This window comes from Notothenia rossii, assembly GCF_949606895.1.
Source record: "Notothenia rossii genome assembly, chromosome: 2".
NCBI lineage: Eukaryota > Metazoa > Chordata > Actinopteri > Perciformes > Nototheniidae > Notothenia > Notothenia rossii.
The window spans coordinates 64,281,339-64,298,916 of NC_136904.1; the positions used below are offsets into that span (position 1 = coordinate 64,281,339).

The window sequence follows — 17,578 nt, forward strand, 5'->3', positions numbered from 1 at the left end:
CATATTTATGATGAAGGAACTGGGTGCCCAAAACTAATTAAAAATGATGAATACAATCAAATTTAAATATGATTAATACATATTTCGTATTAGTCCCAAGGAATTAGATTCAGGGACAGGTACTGTTGTGATTACCAGTTGACTTCAGTTTTCTCACCGAATTGTACATTACTTTATATTGTCGTGCGTGTTGTTAAGTTTTAAACTTCACATCCATATCTCATAACAATAGCATATCAATAAGAGACTGAACTCCTGGAATAAGGCCCTCATGAATAATTGTCTCTGCGATCTGAAAGACCGATAAGTGTGTATCTCCACACTGCTGTTGACACTGTCGACTGACGGAGTTCCAGTGAAGTCAATGGATTCATTCATGGTACAGTACTTTCTCTCTTGTGCAGCTGTAGAGTGAGTGTGTTTCTGTGTTTGTGTGTGTGTGTGTGTGTGTGTGTGTGTGTGTGTGTATATGTGTGTGTGTGTGTGTGTGTGTGTGTGTGTGTGTGTGTGTGTGTGTGTGTGTGTGTGTGTGTGTGTGTGTGTGTGTGTGTGTGTGTGTGTGTGTGTGTGTGTGTGTGTGTGTGTGTGTGTGTGTGTGTGTGTGTGTGTGTGTGTGCGAGAGAAAGGGAAAGTCAAAGAAAGAGAGAAACAGACAGAAAAGGCGGGTGTAGGGGGTGCAACTCATATTTAACCTGTAACTTGAGAAGCTGATAACAAGGAGCGAATAAAGAATGAGCTTGTGAGGAAGGAGTGGGTGTGTGATTGTGTGTGTGTCAAAGAAAGACAGACAGAGGAAGAAGAACATAGCCGTGCTTTTGTTTCCCGTGCTCACGTCCCGTGCCCCCTGATCTCCCTGGGAAATTCACTTCAGTATATTTCTCCTTTCTCGTTACACTCATGTGTCTCCCCTGTTTTGGGAGGAGGCTGAAACCGGACTGAACGAGAGGGAGGAGAAAAACCCAGGCAGAGAAAGAGAGGGAAATCGCCTGTAGCCAGACTTTGCCTGCTTATTCAGCGCTGAGTGCTGCACTGCGCCGTTTCCAGTTGTGGGATGTTAAGATTTGCCTTTGGCTGCACTTCTCCCCCTCACATAAAGACTCTTTAGACATTTTTATGCACATTTTCTTGGAGGAGGAGGAGGAGTGAGAGAGGGAGAGACTTGCCAGACCTATTAGCCTGGAGCCTGAATCACACACTCTCTCTCTCTGACACACACACTTGTACACTCCTCCAGTTCCGCGCTGCACCAAGGTAACAGTCAGTGGATTTAGCTTTAGCCATCTGGTCGGAGCGCAGAGAAAAATCCTCTCTGCTGCACGGAGCGGATAGGGACGATGCAGCACTAACACACTAAGAGAACCAAAGAGTGAGAGACAGAACGACACACACACACTAACACAGGATGGCCACCGCAGTGTTTCAGGTAAGGACTGTGTGCTTGTATGAGGGGGGGGGAGAGCTGCTGCTTGTCTGGTATCAGAACACCGGGCTGTCCCAAGTGTTGGCTCTGCTCTGTTTCACAGCAAACCCTCCGCATTATGGCTTTATTTGGAGGAAGTGCTCTATGTCTGTTGTTTTGAGCATGTATGACATATGAGCAGTACTAGGTCCTACTGCATGTGTTCAGTTTTGACTTGCATTCATACAGTAGAACGTGTGGATTTCTGTGTCTGAAAAGTAATACAATCATCATGTTTGGATGACACAGTGCATTGCGCTTCTTCTGTGTAGCTGAACGCATTACAGGAATGTGTGTGAAGAGGCATGTAAGAGAGCTGAGAACATCGTTTTTGTTGCATTACTGTAGACGTTGTATGTAAAGCACTGCTTGTGTCTGTGTGGTCTCCTTGGCTTACCATGTTTTGTGGTTGGTGGCCCAATGGTCGTAGCTGGAATGAGAGTGGTGGCTTATGTCTGTTCTCAGTACCTATTGAGAGTACTGTAGCGTGCATGTGTGCCTGTTTTTCACTGTACTTTATTAAGCTTACCCCCTTTTTTGACCCAGAGGTCAAAGCACAGTTTAGAAAAGAAACTGCCATCAGTCTTTTATAGTAGAAAGTCATATTTAATCTATGAAAACTGTATTTATGAAAGAGGGAAAGTAAGCCTTCTTCCAATGATTTCATTGTTGGTGGGTCTGCAGCTCATGAACTCAGCCGCAGTGTTTCACAATAGGACCTTGCAAAAGTTGTTGCAGAGAAAACATCGCCCCAGGCGTGAGAAACGCGGCAGTTTCTTGGAAATGTTTGGCACTTACAGTAGAGTGAGTCACAATTGCCTCCAATTTGCTTCAAATTGGGGAGAAAAAGAATAAGTGCATAGTTTGAAAACGTTGAACATATTCTATGCTCCTATTATATAGGAGATTTGTAAGGTAGTTATGTACGCTGACAACTGTGATTTCTCCTGTCAGCCCTGTCTTTGTGGGTGCCTGGGTTCCTAATGGACTCTTATTTGATTTGGAAGATAGAGTGTTGCCAGCGCCACATTAAACAATGAAAGATAAGCCTTGAATAGTCCTTCAAATGTGGCTTTTATAAAAACATTAATGTACTATAGTTTTTAAGAGCTGTTGCAACACAATGGCAGGTACTTTTTGATGTTGCAAGTATAATCTCTTTGATGTTATAGAACGGTCTTCCACCTGTCAACTGAGTCAAATCACTCAAAGCGTCATGGCCCATGTACACTTGCAACTGTCTATGCATTGTTCTTGTACACCGTCACTTCCAAGCACAGTGTAAAGCACAACTATGCATGGCTGAACAAATGGCAGCTTTAACCCCAAAAACCTAGAAGCCAGCCAGTACCCCTATAGTGGATTTGGTTTGTGGTAATTGGATTAAGCACTACTATATTTAGGTCTTACATCTATATTCTAATGCAGACCCCCCGGAACAAGATAGGGCCCAAATGTTAGGTTGCTAAATAAGGACCATTTTTGGCTGTGACTAAAAGAAGCTAAAACATTCAATAGAGCTGGGGGGTACTGCAGAGTTTTGTGAGTCATTTACTGCGGCCTTTGACACCGTTTCTCATACAGTCCTCCTGAAATGCCTCTCCGACAACCTTGGCATCACTGGCACAGCTCTGTCATGGTTTCAGTCCTATCTCTCAACCAGGTTTCAGTTTGTCAGCATCAGCGGCTCATCCTCCCCCCCGGCCCCAGTCAACCATGGTGTCCCCCAAGGCTCCGTGCTTGGTCCCCTACTTTTCACCATTTACATGCTCCACCTTGGCCAGATCATACGTCACTTTGGTCTCAATTTCCACTGCTACGCTGATGACACTCAGCTCTATCTCAGCCCCTCACCATCTGCCCAGCTCCCTCCACAGTCTCTGGTCAATTGTCTCCATGCCATAAAAACCTTGATGACAGCAAATCTACTCAAACTCAACAGTAAGAAGACTGAGCTCATGGTTGTGGCCCCCAAGGCACTGCTCCGGAAGGTTGGGGATCTCCACCTCCACATTGACGGCTGTTCCATCTCCCCGTCTCCCGAAGTCCGTAACCTGGGTGTCATCCTTGACTCAACTCTCTCATTTCAGTCACATATCAAATCCGTCACCAAGTCTGCCTTCTATCACCTCAGGAACATCTCCCATCTACGACCATCACTCTCCGATTCCGTGGCCGAGACCCTCATCCATGCATTCGTCTCCTCCCGGTTGGACTACTGCAACGGAGTCCTGTTCGGGGTTCCCAGTAAAGCCCTGGACAGGCTCCAGTATGTGCCGAACTCGGCTGCCAGGGTGCTCACTCACAGCAAGCCCTGGCAGCACATCACCCCCACCCTCATCCACCTCCACTGGCTCCCAGTCAAGCACCGTATCACATATAAACTCCTTCTTCTGACCTACAAATGCCTCCATGCCCTCGCCCCCCAATACCTGTCTGACCTTCTCCGCCACCACACTCCATCCCGGAAGCTCCGATCGTCTGGACAGGATCTCCTCTCTACCCCCCGCACCAGGTTGCGGACTTTCGGTGACAGAGCTTTCAGTGTAGCATCCCCCACCCTCTGGAACTCTCTCCCCCCAGAAATCCGCAGCGCCCCAACCTTGGACACTTTCAAAAAAGCCCTCAAAACGCACCTTTTCACCAAGGCTTTCCCCACTATATAGTTAGTTTGATAGGTTTATTTTTATTTTTCCGCTACTTGCTTGCCCCCCCCTCCCTGACCTGTCTGCCTCTTTTCCCCTACTCCCCCCCCCTGCCCGACTTGTGAAGCGACCTTGGGTTTCGTGAAAGGCGCTATATAAATATTATGTATTATTATTATTATTATTATTATTATTACACTTCATAAAGTAATTTAAACCATTGTTGGTATTAAAGTATTGATTAGAACAGTGATTTTCGACCACTGCTAGTTACCTTATATGGGTGACATCTGTAGTAACCATGGAAATATCATGTTGTAGCTGAACTGATATGTTATATACAAATTAAATATATATTGAGTCTATTGTAACTTAAAGACATTTGTTGCGATTGATAGTGTTTGAAAAAAAGTTAGTGATGGATTAGAGACGTCTAAATAGTAGGCTAAAAATAATGAATTTCAAAATAGTTATCTAACCCGAAGCAAAGGCTACACGGTTGAAATAGCTACTTCTTCCACCACTAGTAGAACAAATGAATACCTGAATACCCTTTATCAAATACACTAAGTGATACATTGAAAAAAGCTCATTCGGAGTGTTGTTGATGAAGAGGTACTTGAGTTTATCTGATAGAGCTGTTGGGATATGTCTTTAAAAAAAGCTTGGGAACCACTGCATTTGAACATCTCTCATATGCTCTAGTACGCAATATCTGACATCAGATTTGTCGTCACTCGTATGATGTGTGACCCACACATTCCTTGGAAGCATTCCAGTCGAACATAAATGTAACGCAGCCCTGTCCTGCCCGGAGAGCAGCAGCATTACCCATGACTCCTGGTTTTGTGGGAATGGCATACAACCACTGGCAGGGAGCCCGTGCCGGACTGGATTTCAGAGAAGACATTTTTCATCATTACCATCTGCCAGGGAAACAGTGCTCCAGTCAACCCCCCGTCCCTCCTCCATGCGCCTCATGATAGATGCCTGACCACAGACACACAACCACACTGCGGGCAGTACGGGCACATAGGAAGGGCTGGGCAGTTTGGAAGGTGTGTGTTGACTGACTACGTCTCTGTGTGAGTGAGTTTCTTGGATATGGCAGTGGTCCGTAGACCGTATAAAACCACCAGCATGAATTTTCATGCTTCCCTACTGACGTAATGCCTTGGTGTATGTGTGTTTCAGACCGTGCATACACAGCTAACCCTCTGCATTACTGATAGCGTTTTAGTTGTTTTCTTTATGGTTTTTCTCATTGATACAGGTCAAGTTAATGACTGTGCAAAGGACTTGTGTTTGATAACCATCATTTGTGAAACTCTTGGTGTCAGACTTGAACATTTGTTTCAGTTTACATTCCCCATGTTAAACACAAGTGTGAAAGCTGGATGAGAGTCTCAGCCAAAACTTCGTTTCCTTTACGCCGTTCTTTTGAGTAATTCTCTTTGTTCTATTGTTCCTCTCCCTTTCTCTTTTCTTTATTCATCTATATGGATGGATGGATAGGTTGATGGATGGATGGAAGGATGGAGAAACTTGGCATTGGTCCTTGATTCAAGGGTATAGAAGTACATTGGATTATAAGGAAGTGAGACATTTTTCAACACTCACTAAATGTTATGCTCCAGTTCAAAGTTTGAATATACAGCATAGGCTAAATCAATGCATGGATCATACATACAGTATCCCACCTAATCTAATACAGATAAGGTTATATCGTTGGAATGTCTTTTATCCTCACAGAATGCTTTGTGCGCAGCAATTTATTCATACTCTTTGTCCTCTGTACTGAAAGCTGGCATCAACTGTGAGCCTTCAATACATTAGCCACATAAATAATCTATAGCCGTGCCAAAGCATCATGCCATACAGTTGGGCTCTTAGTGTGATTAATAGTATCCAATGAAGGCACAGTCAAAGCTTATAATGTTTCACTTATGGTGGTTACTTTGCAGGTCGTCTGGAGCATGTGAGAAACTGCTGTCATGGGCCCACAGGAAGGTGTTTAAAGAGTGTATGAAGAATGCATATCCGGAGACTAATGTTGCAGTTAAAATGAACAGTGGAGCCCTTTCGAATTTCCTGCTTCGAGTATGTAACAGCTCAGTATCGTTGAGAAGCGACAAAAAGCCCACCGACTTTGACCACATCACACCTCGTTCGTTAAATTGGAACTGATGTAGTGTTGTCAGTTTCATTGTCAGGTTTTATTTTGTGCTACAACTCAAACCGGTGTTCCACCGAGCATGTTTTAGACGTTTTGGGTAGAACGTTGTGTTGACTTTGTTGGTTTCCACTCAAGAAAAGCTCAACTCTAAATGAAACCACTTTCCCACAATCATCGTTTCTGCCCATTTGTCCTCCAGTGGTGCCAGCACACTCAGACTAAAGCTTTCTGTAGACCCTCACAGTCTAATACCCCTTAAATAAAGGAACTTCTCATAATTCCCCTAAAAAGGAACATTATAGTCAAACATGTAATGAGGGCTAATCTTATAAATGACTCTATGCAATCAAGCCTCGTATAATGAGCCTTTCTTAAATTGCGTTGGCATTTTCATCATCAGAAAGAGAGGAAATAAACGTTCCCAGTCTTTGACTCATCTTTTTAGTTTGACACTAAATGACACATTTTCCCCAATTGCAATTCCAATGTCTCGTTATGGCTGTAGTAGACATACTGTAGAAGCATTTTCTTACTAAGGTAGGCTGCCTTATTTGACCGTTGTAGGGCTCCATCTCACAGAAAGACCTGTTTTGGCTTCAAAGCAGCATGATGCTTATTTAATGTGGCTCCTGCAATGAGAGTCATCCGAAGATTTGTTATGTTAAGGCCATGTGGAGAGTTTTTGGATATACAGATCTATAGATTTTTATTTTTAGCTTTAGTCATCCCTATGCCAGCACATTCATTGGCTGGGATATTGTGCGCAGCCTTAATGCAGTACAGTTTAATTTCAGTCCCAGTTTAAGGTCAGTGTCCACGGAAAATAATCTTTGGTAATAAGCAATGGAATACAAGTTCCCCTACAACATGTTCCTGTGTATGATTTGTTATACAAACAGTGTGAGGGGTAAACTAGGTTGATGGTTCATATTTTCATCAACTTAAGTCAACTTAACTTTCCAGTCTAGTTGCAATTTTAGGATAGTTGTAACTAGTTAACAGGCTGATTAGTCTGTATGTCTCGCCTTAGTTTGAGGAAGGGTTAGTCGTTAGTTTATTGGTTAGTATTGATTTAAAACATGTCACAGGCAATATTGAAACTGGAAAGTGTGATTCTGTTGAAAAGATGAACGCAAATTGCATCAAGACCAATCCTTTTAGCCCTCCAGGATTATTTGCAATCATTCTAAAGCTCTGGTATCAACTCAAATACTTAATATGGCACTATCTTTGCCCACATTCAATAGATGAAGTAGAGAAACTTTTCTGCCCACAGTTGTGAGCTAGCCAGAAGCTACGTTTCAGTTTTGACTTCTTTCAGTGTGTTTGTTCAGAAGGCAAAGAGAGAAGCAAAGGGTTCATGATGTCACATTTTAAAAATTCCCCTCCAACACCGCACTAGTCAGCTTCCCTGGATTTAGTAGCCCACTTTAATACTTTGACGTGAGTCTAATGGACTTTGACAAGATGCCATCGCTTTGAACCTCTGTGGTCACATATATTACATCACTGCATTCAGCTTCTTTGGAGATTTACAGCAGATTTGGAGAAGCTGCTCCTGGCGGTACTCTCAAGGCATCAACTCACATTAGAAGTTATTGGAAAGCAATGTTGCAGCCACCAGGAAGGAAAGGAGTGGGTGGGGGATTTCACCACCCTGTTTATTTACTGAGGTTTTAACTGACAGGTTTAAACATGTTTTCATCATACAACTTAAGTCCAAAGATGAGGATACAAACTTTGTCCAATACATTTATATAATTACTTTGATACCCAATAATGTAACACAAGACATAACTATATAAATATCATGGTAAGGTAAAGTGTGACATTAGCCAGCTTTCATTTACATTCTGTAAGCGTAAATCTATATAAATCAATGAAAACGTCAGAGTGCATTTTGATCCCATAACATTGAGCATCCATGTGAACACTATGTGAAGTGTGTGTGTGTGTGTGTGTGTGTGTGTGTGTGTGTGTGTGTGTGTGTGTGTGTGTGTGTGTGTGTGTGTGTGTGCGTGCGTGCGTGCGTGCGTGCGTGCGTGCGTGCGTGCGTGCGTGCGTGCGTGCGTGCGTGCGTGTGTGTGTGTGTTTGTGCGCCAGCAGTCAACTGGGAGGGTGAAGACGGTGTTTTTTTTTTTCTTATCATGCCTTCATGCCTCTCTGAGGAATGTTTATAGAAAGCAGACCTGGTTATTTGGCTTTGCCACAAAGTCCTCATGTTGTTGTTTGCTTTTTGAATGGCTTCCCGCATAGGGAAGGGGGCTTGGTTCCAAACAGAATGACAGGAAACATTGGTGGTGCCAGGTTCCCCAAATCTACAGGCAGCTGAGACTCAAGGTCTAAATTATGAATAGGTGTGTGTACACAGCTTGAATATGCCTCTACTTACTTTAATGTGTATTGTAGGCTTTTAAGGGGGTTTTCGGACCTTATTTCACTATACTTCTGTGTTTAGGATGGCAGTCCAAATAAGTACATAAAAGCGTGTTTACTATTTCTATAAATGATCGTGTTCTTATCCACATGCATATTTCTACATCAAAACAACAACTTATTTAACCGCTGTGTAAATTCCAAAAATTGAAATGTAATGACTTTTAGGTTTCGCCCAGTTTGCTAATGCCAGTGTTGATTTATGCCTTCAGAGGCCTATTATGAATATTGAATATAAGAGTATGTGTGCAGCAGTGATGAATGCTTGCAGGAGTCTGAGAATGTATCGATATCCTATCCGTAGATTCCAAATTCCCAATAGGAGTGAACCTCGTAATTATGGCTTACATAATCTCTTCTCCAACATTTCCCATATTTAACTGTCGATGTGTGTGGAAAACAATTTTGTGAAAAAAAGGAGAGTAAACGGAGAAAAAGATAAAGAAGGCAGAGGATAAGAGAGAGGGAGAGACTTTGGCGGGATTTCATGTGAAACCCACACCCGCCCATCCATCTGTCATTACATATACAAAGTGTCTAGGTGTGGGGCTGAGTTATAGCAGTTACCTGTAAGATTCCCGCATTTTAACATAAATTGAGTTTTAAGTTAATAGCTCATCTTGTTTTTGAAAAGTGCCAGCGTGGTTGATTCTTAGTACAGGCTCGCCTCAGCTTGTCCACTTTCTCTCCGACAACAACATTTCCAACACTGAGGCACCACTAACACAGTACAAACTTAATATAACCTAAAAGGACAGCAGCTATTACAGTGCAAGTTCCATAACAAATGTATAGTAAGAGTATCAAAGACTGGTCAATACATGTAGTATTGAAAGTTTCTGAGTAGTTGACAAAACACTGTCATTATAAGGTGCATTTCTACCTGCCTTCACCCAAAAAATGGCCTTCCAGGATGTGTTTACATGCAGCTTATAAAGAACCAAATGTAGGTTTGTTGTTATGCGTCAAGAACATAAATGTATAGAGAGTATAAAGGCAATCCAAATCCAGGACTCCGATAATCACGTCCTGTGTAAAACCAAACATCATCACGTTGAGGTGTTAAGTATGGAACTACATTAATACGAAAGTGGTTTCTTAACCCAAACCATCCTCTTTCCATAAGCCTCACCAAGTGTTTTGCTTTCTAACCATAACCGAGAAGTGCCATTTTGAAATATTGACCATGTGTTTAAAGAGTGAACATTCAACATTGTCAATAATTGTTCTGACTAGTTTTGAACCTGCCACTCAGTCATGTGGTTAAAGGGTCAAATACATTTTCAAATGTCCCTTTCACAAAAAGATGTGTTGGCCTATTGCATCAACACAGGGATGCTTGACTCTGTCCGTGCAGAATGATGTACGTGCTGTTTGTTTCGTGCTGTAGGTATGAACACCCTAATTTGAATTTAACCTTTAAAGGATGATTTGAGACATCTATTTCTACTTTCACTATCTAAGAAGGGAATCATTGTTGAACTTTCATAAGTGTAATCTAAAAAACTGGAAACCGGCATGTTTGGTATTTATTGGCTGTGGGGTTTTCACTGAGGGAAAAGTAGATGCATTTCCTCAGTTAGGAAAAACTATTTCAGACAAATCCAATATTTGTATCCTATATTCCCCTAAACATATCTAGAGAGGATCTTAATTATATTTCCCTGCTACACCCCACTGACTTGTCTTATAATTATTCCTACCGTGTTTTCCGCTTATGTTCTCCTGTCTGACTTATCTGCCTGCATGTCCTAACACTGGTTCCTTAAGTCTCCTGCGACTGAACAGATGTCCAATGACATCATGTGGAAAAATGTTTTCATCTTAACAACCTCTCTATGATACAAAATAGGGAGATGCTAACAGACTATTACTAACTATTCACAGAGGCTTAAGAGAAACGCCTCCTAGACATTACTGTGAACAGCACGTACACAGATGAAAAATATATTGATCTTCTCACCTGTCTCTAAGGAAGTACTTTGCTTTGGTACGGAATGATTGGAAATGGAATTGGCTTGGAAAACTTAAATTGGGTTGATTTCAATAAAGATGGCAAACCTTTATGATTGGAAATACACTGTAAAAACTGAAACGTTTACCTTAATTAAGCTATGTCAACAGATTTCACATAAATGTATTAGGTAAGCTGAAAGCAATAATTTTAAGTTTAATTAAGTTCAACTTAACATTTCATTCAAGTCAACGTTTTAGTTTTTCCAGTGTACAGGTTCTTCAAGTATGAGACATTTATTATACATCCCAAATTGCATACCCCCCTTAACCCTTATGGCTGCATTCTTCTCTCACCCCCCCCTCCTCCCCCACCACTTGGCCTGGTGCCAGACAGTGAGAGCCGTGCTAAATGTGTAAATTAGCGTGCTGGTAAATACCGGCTCTTAGCTGAAAGAGCCTGGGAAGGGAACGTGACCCCTGCTGTAACTCTGGAACAAAAGAAACAAGCCGTAGCTTCTCCCCTCTCCACGCTGTCCAACAAAGGCGGGTTGACAGAGAACAGCGCTCCGGTCGGCAGAAGGCCACTTTCTGAGTCCTGTCCGTGGAGAAGAAACATGGCAGGGACACACAGAGGCTGTCAGTTATTCAAACACGAGCAGAACAACATGAAGTATGTGTTCTTCGGTATCTATTTATCCTTATGTTTATTTATCCATTACAGATGTATCTCTGTTTGGTTATTTGCTACCTCATTGACGTCAATCTTAATCTTTTTACAGTACGCACGCACGCACGCACGCACGCACACACACACACACACACACACACACACACACACTTGTTCCATGACCCTTTCATTTATCCACACGCAGAAGTCTACATGGCTGGTGCATACAAACACTAAAGGCAAAACTAACACAGGATATATAGTTCTACTTAGAAAATAGCAGGTCAGGTACTCCATGCTGTCGTCTTTCTGACACCTCTATAATGCTGTTTTTCCCTCCAATTAACTTTTCATGCACAATAAATAATCAATTTGATTGGCTCAATTGAGTGAAGCCATTGCTGTATTAACTGGATTAGCTGCACCTGTGCTTTATAGCCACGAATATGTATGCTCATGAAATAACCAGAAATTGATCACGGCTTCTGATAGCATGGTCAATAAGTCTGGTTCAGGTCCATTGGCCGACTGGTGTCGCCCAAATTCGGCATGTAAAATGTTTGAAATGTTTCTATCGTATCTTCCAAGGTGTCCGAGTTCCTATAATGTCTTGTGTCGTTCGACCAACAATATTTGCTCTTTTCATGTGAAAAAATGAAAGAAAATAACCTGGAAAATAGTTGGCTATTCATGTGTGGTTGATTATGGAGTAGAGAATTCATTTATGGGCTAATCTCATAGCACATAAAGTATTCAAAGGCAGAGAAATGCACACAAAAGAATTGCACCCACATGCCCTGTCATTCCTGAAGTGTTTATTTTCCTATTAAACATAAATCAGTAGCAGTGAGACAGGGAACAGTGCTCAAAGACTTCCTTTCAGTCGTCTAGATGTCCTGCAGTCGTCTACGTGTCCTGCAGTCCAATATGCTCAATAAATCTGATGTTCCACAACTTTCCCTGGGGGAAAAACAGAGACCATAACTCTCAAATAAACTGACAGAAGAAAAAAAAGTAGATTTGAGGGGGTAGAAAGAGACAAGTTATAACAAAGAAAATGAGTGTTGACATTGAGATACTTTTAAGTGATCAGTGTTCGTACAATAGATGCATTGATGACTCTAGATAAAGAAGCAGATAAACACAAAGTGATAGGGCTTGGACCGGAGCTCTCCGATCATTCCTTGGCGCTTTGATAACAACCCAATAAGTCCATTCTGATCCACATACTGGCACACTTCACCATTACGGCGGCAGAAGAGCCTTCTGTTGCTGGTTACAGCTCGAAAATTGAATTCGCACACTGAATAGTTCTGCTGGGATGTGCCAGATGCAAGGAGCTGGATAAACATAAAAGCACTCAGGGCGGCCGTGTGTTTATATGCCAGCACAGAGGGTTGGGGAAAGTTCCTTTAGCATTGCCCCACGCTCTTTTCCACGCTGGAAAACTAACCTGCGTTGCAATCAGAGTAGAACTGGAATGTGCTTTTCTCCGCTTCAATTTATCCCTGCGTTGTTTGATTTTCCTATATTAACTTTGATCTGTAGACATTAGCATTGCAGGTTGTTTACCCGAATAATGACTAAATTAATCATTTATGCAAGCCTCTCCACTGTCATTAGCGAGGGTCATTATCAAATTCAAACCTGCAAGACTGACATTGGTTACATAACATGACTGTGTCTGGAGTGTGTCAGTGGATAGCAGAAGGCTGAACTTCATGTGAACGCCATCCAACAAGCCAGAGACGTCTGACATGGACTTTTGTCAGCAGGAAATGGGCCCTTTTTTAATGCAGTTAACACAAGCATGTATGGAATGAAACAACACAATTATTCTTTATTATATTACACTCATTTGAATACTCCCGATAGCATCAACACACTCTCACTCACCAGGCCTCCTCCCCACGCACCACAGAGCGCAGACAAAGGCTTTGTGTGGGTATTCATTTCAGGATTCAGAAGCCTTTGTTTACATTGGGTCCATGCTTTGATTGATTCCAATGCAAAAATAAAAATGTTAAGGGTCTCGGCTAGTGGCATGTTCTGGTCTTGTCTTGAGATAACTTAAAAGTACACTTACATACAGTACATTATATCATGTGAGTTTTGCCCTCAGACACATCCAAACCTATCTTTTTAAATGACTTATACTTGGATGATAAACATCAGCATGATCATAGAGACTATGCAAGCATGCCTGCTTCAGATAAGATGTTTTGTGGAGGCATTTTCTGCTTTGCACTTAGATAGACCCAAACCTATCTTTTTAAATGACTTATACTTGGATGATACACATAAACAAGCCAGAAACATGCAGTCATGCTAGCAACTTGTTCAAGCTAAACGTAAGAACAATGTTGCTTTGAGCTAAATGCTAACATTAGCATGCTCAGAGTGATTATGTTAGTTCGTCGTGTGGGGAAAACTTCTGAAGCAATTGGAAACAGAACTCAGAGAGACACAAGGAGTTACGGCCGGAGAATTTACAAGACGAGGTGGTGTGTCATGAGTTGACACAGCGGTTGCCAAACCAATTCTGAAAAACTCTTTCTGTAGCTCAAGGTTTTAACTAGGTCGGAGTGTAATATTCAACATTCTTTATCAGTGAGACTAAAGCAATATGGACCCTGAATCTAACTAGAGCTCTCGTTCATAGAAAATAATGCGCGCCAGGGAACCTTCGTTCCTGAACAGTAAACTACCTCATGGCGGTTTATGCTCTGTCATAGACTGGCAACAACAATGCGCCCAAGCTGCTCCTCCTAAAGAGAGATAGCAGCACATTTCTCCCGGCATGCTTACAGGAGCAATTTGGGGGTTAAGTATGTTGACCAAGGATACTTCTACACGTTGTGGAGGATAGAGCAACTGACTATTATTTACCCCCTGTGCCTATGGTTTCGTTCACCCTGTGTTTCTGGGAGATCCTGGCTGTGACTGCTTTGCCAGACTACAATAGTGCAAAGTTCCACTCAAGCACCAAATTCATAGGGAACTACTTAGCATGAGGGAGAATGTGAGCTATTCTGACGTGGGCAGACTACCTACATAGTCAATGAGACTTTCACACAGAGGTTTTATTACTCTGGCGACATTGGCTAACTGATGTCACCACAAACATAATTAACTGTTAAGCAGGAATGAAAAAGTATACATTTTATCAGATGTGACATTCAACTAAATGTCGGTTGCCATAGCCGTTATGAAGTTTGGAGAGGAGACTTGTTCATGAAGCGGCTCTTTGTGTTCTGTTTTGCCCTCTCGTCTGTTGGCATAGTGTTGTTATGAAGTTACATTTGATGATCAAATTTCACATGAATTCCTCAAAATGTATCAGACGATTTTATCTGATGGTCACGTCTTTGAATGAAGGGTTGCCCAGTCAAAGTAGTGATCATTATATTTATTGGTTTAATGGTGCTTTCTGACAGAAAAAACTAAACTAAAGCAAATCAATTCTGGTGCTTTATTCATTAGGGTGTTTTTACTAGAAGATAATTTATGAGAAACATTTCTAGTTTGTTCTTTAAAAGATTTACAGATTGTAGGATTGTCTCTTAAAGATTATACAACTCTCAAAGTTATCCAGCTCAGCTGCAATAATCTTTTACTCTACCTTTATACTTGCACAACTTATTTTCTAAGGTGTTATACCTGGTGTGTAAGCTTACATTGATTGGTCAACACACTGTGCTTCCAGATTATGTTGCACAATGTTGTGGAAAAACTATCAATACCAATTAGTTTGCCAACATGATGAAGCTATAATTTATTCTGCAACAGTTCAGGTCACCTATTGTGCAAAATCCACTTTTTCATATATTTTATATATCAACACGTGTCCTCTCTGTGTAAAGACATTCTGAAAGTTTCAGGAAAAAAGATTCTCTCTTTTTGTCCTGATCCATTTATATAAAAACCTGTCTGAAAACGAGCTGATCAGATTTTGGCCACTTTATGATGTCACAACGATTTTTGGGCTTGTGTAACAATTAGCCAATCAGCAACCAAGGTACCCCCCCTTACCCCCTTTTCACCTGAATCTCCTCCTAGAGCACCATTGTGTTCTTTGTAACCAAATATCTATCAGAGGGGCGTGGGGAGGGGCTCCTTATTTTCATCTAAAGTAACAGACAGAGAATCAGCACTTTTGAAACAGGGCTGAAACAGAGGGGATTATGGGATGCTGCAATGATCTGTTTGGTATTTCGAGCCAAACACTTCAGAGACATGTTTGTATATATCTGAGACCTATAATATATTGATGAAAAAGAGTATAATAGGAGACCTTTAACACTTTCCAGGGGAAATTGATTGAACATCTGATGTTTTTTTTCATCTGCTTATAACATTTCCGGAGAACAGGCTTATGGGGTTGATAATGTGTCAGTTTTCACTCTTTTCAATACATGTATAATTGAAAGATATGTTAAAAATTTCCACAACTATTAGACTGATAGCATGGTCCATATGATACTAAGGCATATTGGCTCTTATTGGTATATTAGGCCTCCACCCAGGCTGAAGCTTAGCTGAGCTCCAGTGGGGATTGACAGGGGGTCACCATCCTTGTACCAATAAGAACGTCAAAATTGTCCTCCTACCCAACAAGTACACCAAAACAAACAACATAGTGGGGGTTCCGTCAATCAATTACTGTCAGTACACACTAGGGCTGAACGATATATTGTGTCATGGCGATAACCGCGATATGCGCATGCGCGATATTCACACCGCAGGGACGTGCGGTTTTATTCATTTAAAAAAAAAAATGCTAACGCACAATAGCACATAATTCAAAATAAAGATACCCTTATTACTTATCGAAACTGCACATACAATATATCCGATTAAAGCTGAGACTCCACAGGTTATTTAAGTATAGTATCATCACTAAGCGATCCGATCTCGCAACAGGGTAAGCAAACACAGACATCACAACACGTACCTTTACGGAGCTTTTACGGGAGATCGTCTCACCGTAGCTGTCAATCTGATCAAAAGACGTGTTCAACGGCATTAAAACGAGAAAAAACGCGACTGAATCGCTTGATCCATAGGTTAATAATGTATCTGTGGCTTTGAAGCAATTGTTTATAATCCATAATTCCATTTTTATGTAAAAATCGGAGCACGAAAGTTAGCTGCTAATGGTAGCCACCAGAGTGTATGCAGCTTCCGGTTTTGGCTACGCGTCATTCTCACTCCTCGAGAGCCGCAGTGACGCGTCCTTAAACCCGGAAGTAAACTTCTTTCGGTTCCTTCGTCAAAAACCAAAAATTCTCCATAGGATTTTGGAAAATAAGTCGAAATAATGTCTGTGGTTGACATACATTTAAGAGAGGGATCACTTTTTGTTCAGCCGGATAATCTCCACATGTCAACCCTACTTTTATAATTTTTGAATCATAAATCTAGTCGCCAGAAGCAAAATGCTAACGTTATGCTATAAATGAACTACAAGCCAGTAAAGCAGCAGGGCTGCTGTGGCTGCTTGATACAAAAGGAAAACTTGCGCGGCTCTCATGTCAGGGATACTTGAGTGAGTGACATGCAGGCTCTGCATGCACAGCAAACCACCAATCACAATCATTCTTGATCAGATCACAGCAGGCCCCGCCCCGCTAGTTTGCAGACCATCAAAACACAGGTAAAAAATTAGCGAGGCACAGGAGGACAATACCTTCATCTGGTTAAATATAGTTAAAAAAAACGCAATATATATCGCAGGGGGGGGAAAAAATCGCGATGTCAGTTTTTTTCAATATCGTGCAGCCCTAGTACACACCGACATACAGTAGTGCTGAGAAGAGGACCTATCGGTCAACACAGGGCTGCCAACATTTGAGTTCAGCTTGGAGTGAGATTTTTTTTTGGTGAACCGAAAAAACAAAACGTTCATGTGTGCAGTGTTACAAATGTATTGAACATGTACAAACTAGGGTTTCCCATTAATGTATAGGGCGCTACAGTGGAATACGCACATACACAGTGTCCCCGCGACTCTTACAATGAAGGCTTGATAATCAGCTCACAGCATATAAAATGCCATATAGGTGTAAGCAGAGGTAAAGTGCTATTTTATAAGTGGGGGCGAGGGTCCTCACCTCCTCTAGGGGGGTCCGGGGGCATGCTCCCCTGAGAAGATTTTTTTTTAAATATTGAAGTTAAATGCATCAACCTGCTGCACTTTGAGAGCAACATGAATTTATGGATACATCTCTCAACACTCG

At 41.8% G+C, this 17,578-nt stretch overlaps 1 protein-coding gene across 13 annotated transcripts in view; it reads left to right on the plus strand.

Annotated features, from left to right (window-relative positions):
• Positions 1–17,578, plus strand: part of tns1b (tensin 1b) — a 281,948-nt gene that overhangs the window by 138,361 nt on the left and 126,009 nt on the right. For 2 of the 13 annotated variants that reach the window (XM_079664771.1, XM_079664773.1), the window contains exon 1: positions 829–1,423. The exons of the other annotated variants lie outside the window; for them this stretch is intronic. In XM_079664771.1, the coding sequence (XP_079520897.1) occupies positions 1,403–1,423 (21 nt within the window). In that variant the 5' untranslated portion in view covers positions 829–1,402. Of the gene's footprint in view, positions 1–828; positions 1,424–17,578 lie in introns of those variants that run through there. 13 annotated transcript variants of the gene reach the window in all.